Source organism: Heterodontus francisci, chromosome 5 (assembly GCF_036365525.1).
Source record: "Heterodontus francisci isolate sHetFra1 chromosome 5, sHetFra1.hap1, whole genome shotgun sequence".
In the NCBI taxonomy this organism is placed as follows: domain Eukaryota; kingdom Metazoa; phylum Chordata; class Chondrichthyes; order Heterodontiformes; family Heterodontidae; genus Heterodontus; species Heterodontus francisci.
Window position 1 is genome coordinate 25,840,845 of NC_090375.1, and position 6,000 is coordinate 25,846,844.

Below are 6,000 nucleotides of genomic sequence, written 5' to 3' on the forward strand. Positions count from 1 at the left end.
GTGCACTAACCTCAACCACACCATGCACGGCAAACTATTCTAACTGCTAACTGCGTCCTGCGTAAAGATATATATCCCCTGACATATGCCTTAAACTTGTTCGTCAAATGGTAACCTTGAAACCTCCTAACTGAACACGTTCTGAGTTTATTTGCTGTTTCCTCACAAGCATCCTTTTAAAATTCAGAACTTCTCTACCTAGTCACTCCTCATCTACCTAACACCTGGGTTCAGTAGCATCGCTCTCCCATGTATTGTCTCTTGGACCTGGGTGATTAAACTGTGTGAAGTACTCCAAGGAAGAGAAGAAATGGATTAACTGCAGAGCTATGAGTTGAACATCAGTTGTGGGGAAGTTATTGGAATCTGTAAGAGAGTGACTGAACATTTGGACAAATATCAGAAGAACAAAGACAGCCAGTAATGGTAGATAAAGTCTGACTAATTCTAGTTGAATTGTTTTTGTGAGGTTACTAGCATGGTGGATAAGGGACAGTCGATGGATGTTGTATGGACTTTGAGAAGGCATTTGATAAGATTTCACCCAAGAGATCATTTGTAAAAATGAAAATCCATGGAATTGAAGGTAATCTTGGGACAGGAGTCAATATTTCATTGGGAGGTTGGACACAGAGCAGGGATAAAGAATTAATTTCCTGATGAGATGTGGCAAGCGCTGTTCCCTGGGGATCTGCACTGGGGCCTCAGCTTTTCACCATACACATGAATGACGAAATAAAGGAATAGGGTCAAATATCCCAGTCTGCAGATGGCACAAAGTTACAATGCATTGTAAATTGTGTATAGGAGAACAGGATGATACAAGGGGCCATAAACAGATTAAATGAGTGGGCAAAATTATGGCAGATGGAGTTGAATGTGGGGAAGTGTGAGGTCATTCATGTTGGATCAGAAATAGATAAATTGGAATATTTGCTTGATGATGAGAGACTTGGAGCTGTAGACAAGCAAAGGGATTTAGGTATCTATGTACACAAATCACTAAAAGCTACTGCATGGGTTTGAAAAGTAATTAAAAAGGTTAACAGAATGTTGGCTTTTATCTGAAAAGATTGGAATTCAAAATTGAGGCTCTATAGCGCCTTGGCCAGACCCTCTGGCTTTCGCTTTTGGGATTCGAACCTCAGGATGCTACCTTGCAGAGTGTACAGTGCAGATTCAACAGAATGAAAACCAGGGCTTAAAGGGTTAAATCATGAGAATAAGTTGCATAAACTTAGTTTGTTTTCCCTTGTGTTTAAAAAGTTGAGAGGTGATCTAATTGAGGTATTTAACATTATTAAGGGATTATATGGGGTAGTTACAGAGAAACTACTTTTTCTGGTGAGGAAATCCAGAACAAGAAAGGAAAATCTGAAAATTACAGCCTGGTCATTTGTGTGAAATCAGGAAACGTTAGTGGAAATCTACAACTCCCTCCCTCCAAAAGACTGAGAATGCTGAGATAATTGAAATGTTCAAGATTGAGATTGATACATTAGGTAAGAATATCAATGCATATGCAACCATGGCGAGTAAATGGAATTGAGGTCCATTTAATCAGTCACAATTAAACAGACACAAAGGGGCTGAATGGCCTACTCCTGTTCCTATGATTGGCCATTGCACAGCAGTTAATGCTGAGGCTGGAAACCTCAATTCAACCAATCCATCATCCTGCTGTCCCAATCATTGCAACCTCACAAGTCAGCTAAAACTGCCTGTCTTGAAATTTCTCTGTGACACATTACATTGCACCTGTGGAATACAAGCATTTTCTATTGATTCTTCGAACATATGCAATACCTTGTATCTGTCTATACTAAATTCCATTGTAATGGCCTACATTATAACAGTGACTACACTTCAAAAGGAATCATTGGCTGTAAAGTGCTTTGTGACACCCTGTGGTTGTGAAAGATGTGATATAAATACAAGTCTTTCTTTTATTAATCCATGCTGAATGTCATTTGTCACTGACAACACAGCTGGATAACTTGCCACGCTCCCATTCTAAAATCTTGGCTGCCTCCTCTAGATCTAGTCTTCCCCTTGCTTGGTGTCAACTGAATATTTAGTTGCCTTGCAAGATTGCAAATTCAGATCATTTATGCACATTAGGAACACAAGGTGAGACATGTACTCAATGGAACCGTCCTCAATACCTCTGTTCATTTGGACCCAACATATCTTACAAATTGCTTCTGTACCTTTCCTTTAGGTAGTAACTAATTCACACACATACTATAACCTTCTACACAATGACACTAGATTATAAACTGCTTGTGTGATAATAGTATCAAGAGTCCTGGAATTCTAGGTGCAAAACAATAAAGGTTTACCCCATCTGAGGTAGGTTTGGCAAGTTGTACTTTGTTGGTTGTCATTTATTCGTTTATTTTCCAACAAGTTTTCTTTCAATTTGTTGCTAATTATTGATTTGACTTGTTTTCTAATTATGAAGGTCAGACTACTAGGTCTATTGCTTCAATGCCTTAAAATATGGAACTATATTTTCCTACTTCTAATCTGTTAGAACCTTTTCCATTTTTACTGACTTCCTGAAAATGACCATGAATGTTTTACAATTCTCTTCTCCGTCTCTCTAATTGCCCTCTCTTATAATTCATCCATCCCAGTAAAATGGCAAGTCTAGGGCTTACATCAGGAAGTATCAACTTACACAATTCAACAGCTGGAATGCAGTGCCAAGAATAGTAAGTGAAATTCAGACACAGGAATTACTTAAATGCTAGATGCTGTAATGGGAATATTGTAGAGTTGGTATTCTGGAAGAAAATAAAGGGGGGGGGGGTGCTTTTTTCATCTTGCATTAGGTTGTGAGTGAACAGGCTTACCTGTTTCACTTGAAATTCTAAAGCACACAGACAAACCAATTAAATATCTGATGTACTTAATTTAAAAATAAAATAAATTTGGATAGAAAGGTATGGTGTACATCTATTTTACGGTTGAGTGTAAAACTAAATAAACCAGTAAGTAAGTAAGCATAATCAACAGAAACAATAATTAGAAAATATTGTACATCTAAAATAGAAAATACTGGAACCACACAGCAGGTCAGGTCACATGGAATGTGTAAAGGCAAACCAGTATTTGAGGGTTACCCATCCTAATTCTAAAATACCCAAAATGTTAACTTGTCTTTTCCAGGTACTCTATTTCCAGCATTTTCTTTATCAGAACATAAGAAATATAGCCCCTCTCACCTGCTCTGTTGTTCAACAAGATCATGGCTGATCTTTGACATCAACTGCACTTTTCCATCTGATCTCCACATCCTTTACTTCCCCAAGTACCCAAAAATCTTATCAACCTCGGTCTTGAATATTCTCAACAACTGGGCATCGACAGCTCTCTAGGGGGAGAATTCCAATGATTCACGACCCTCCGAGTGAAGAAATTTCTCATTTCAATCCTAAATGGCTGACCCCTTATCTTGTTACTTATGCCTCCGAGTTCGAGACTCTCCAACCAGGGAAACAGCTTCCCAGGATTTACCCTGTTATGCCCTTTCAGAATTGTGTTGTTTCAGTGTCATCACCTCACATTTTTCTAAACTCTAGAATGTAGCGGTCCTTTCTACTCAATCTCTCTTCATTGACATCCCAGGAATCCATCTAGTGAACCTTTGTTGCAATCCCTTTAAAGGCAGGTATATCTTTCCTTAAGTAGGGAGACCAAAGCTCTGCACAGTACTCTAGGTGTGGTCTTAACCAAAGCCCTGTACAACTGCAGCATAACTTCCTTACTCTTATACTCCAATTCCCTTGCAACAACGGTTAACATGCCATTTGCTTTCTGAACTGCTTGTTGTACTTGAAATGTTAATTTTCCGTGTTTTGTGTACAAGGACATCCAAATCCCTCTGAACACCAACATTTAATAATTTCTCACTATTTAAAAGGTATTCTGTTTTTCTATTCTTCCTACCATAGTGAATAACCTCACATTTCCCCACATTATACTGCATCTGACACTTTTCCCATTCACTTAACCTATGTCTCTTTGCAGACTTTGTGCTCTCCTCCCAACTTACTTTCCAACCTGGCCTCAGCACATTTCCATACATTTGTTGAATACATTACACTCAGTCATTACAATATTAATGTCTTGGCTGAAAATAGCCTGCCAACCCGAAAATGACCCATTTATTCCTACTGTTTTCTATCCTTTAACCAATCCTCTATCGATGCGGGTATGTTCCCCTCAACCTCAAAGCCCTTAACTTGTATAACCATCTTTCCTCAGGTACCTTATGGAGCGCCTTTCAAAAATCTAAGTATACTACATCCATTAGTTCCCCTGTATCCGTCCTACTAGTGATATCCTCAAAGCACTCGTCTTTTTCAGGATTTCCAGCATTTGAGTGCTAATTTAATGTCCGTTTAATCATTTTACACCCGTACAGATTCTTAGGTGAAAGTTTGAAATGCGTGTCTGAAACTTCAATAAAACGACGAGTGAAGAATGCCAATTTAAGTGTCGGCATCAAAACCAAACTGGGATCTATAGACATACACGTTGCAAATCCGAATTGGGTCATGCACAATAAGCATGAAATTAATAAAATGCATCCCGTCTCTGGAGAGGTTGTCCCTTTTAATCCACCCTTCCGAATAGGAAATAAAAGGGAGCTGACATGCATTAACCTTACCCAGCAGAAGCAGTCGGTGTGTTTGCTTGTATTCACGTTTCTGTTCCTTCAAGATTTTGTCGATGTATTTGCTGACTTTCTTCGCCTCTCTCTCCGCTTCTTTCTCCTCCGCCCGGAGCTTGTCCCAGTTCTTGTTCTGTTTCTCGGGGACTTTCTTGCCGCTGTGTTGCGGGAGCTGGAGCCGGAGCCGGTCACGGTCTCCCCCGTTCTGTTGCGGCTGACAATCGCGGAGCCTGTCCGTGTCCCTGCGATGGAGCTGTTGCTGCCCATCGCGCAGGCACTCGGAGCTCCGCATTCTCCCTCCTGTGTCCCCCTGGTGCAGCTGATCCATGTCCCCACAGTGCGGCGGCGGCGGTGCTGCTGCTGCTGGAGGTGGAGGTGCTGGTGGCAGCTCCGAGTCCGGGCTGGGGTTGGACACGGTCGCGATGGGATCGCTGAACAGCCGCGGTCGCAGACTGTAGCACATACCCATGTTTCAAGAGGCAAGTACCCCCACAGGGCCTCGAACAAACCGCTTTAATCAGCGCTTCATCCTCACGCTTGCAATTCCTCCCACCACCAAAATGCTGCTGGAGATATTCCTTTTATAATGTATATATATATCCTTTTTCTAAAAATAAGGAAGAGACGGAATGGTTTAAAATTTCCTATTTTTCATTGTGCACCACCAGATACGGCGTTCAAGACTCGTAAATCACCTGATCCCAGTGGCCAGTGGTCCACCTTACCGTAAATCCTCCAAACTCAGCCCAGTGCACAAAGCAACCACTCGACCTTCTTCAGCCACTAAAACCCTACTTTCCTCTTGAGGGCTTCACTGTTTTTTCTCTCCGCTACTTCAACTACTCAATACCCCCTTTTCCTTCTCTCTTGAAGGTTTCAATGGCCTTTACTTGTCCTCAAGCCTCCAAAACAATGCATATTTATCGAAACAGATATCGCCAAGACAATCGCCAGAAAGCCAGGCTGACAGGGGTATCTCTTCCAATTTGTTTATAGCTTTATGATTTTAGTGATATGATCAAGGGAAACAACCACCCCCAATCAATATAGATGTTGCACGAGAGGAAAAAATGGTGTTTGAAACTCCCTGTTCTTGTCATATGAAACACTAAAAAGGGAAGTTAGTAGGAGAGGGGAAGTCCCCTGAATGAGTATTGTTTTTGAAAGGTATAAATGCAATTTTTGGTGGTGAAATTTCCTTCAGTGCTCACACAGCTAAAAGCAGATCTTGGTGGCCCAGTACAAAGCTAAAATGTCTCAAAAACACAAAAAAAGATTTTTTTTTTTATTTGTTCATAGGATCTGGGCTCCTGCTGGCC

General features: G+C 40.9%; 1 protein-coding gene across 1 annotated transcript in view; it reads right to left on the reverse strand.

Annotated features, from left to right (window-relative positions):
• Positions 1-5,389, reverse strand: part of LOC137369778 (guanine nucleotide-binding protein G(s) subunit alpha) — a 709,287-nt gene extending 703,898 nt beyond the window's left edge. Inside the window, exon 1 of the mRNA XM_068031231.1 lies at positions 4,679-5,389. Within this exon, the coding sequence (XP_067887332.1) occupies positions 4,679-5,150 (472 nt within the window). The 5' untranslated portion in view covers positions 5,151-5,389. The remainder of the gene's footprint in view (positions 1-4,678) is intronic.
• Between the last annotated feature and the right edge of the window lie 611 nt (positions 5,390-6,000).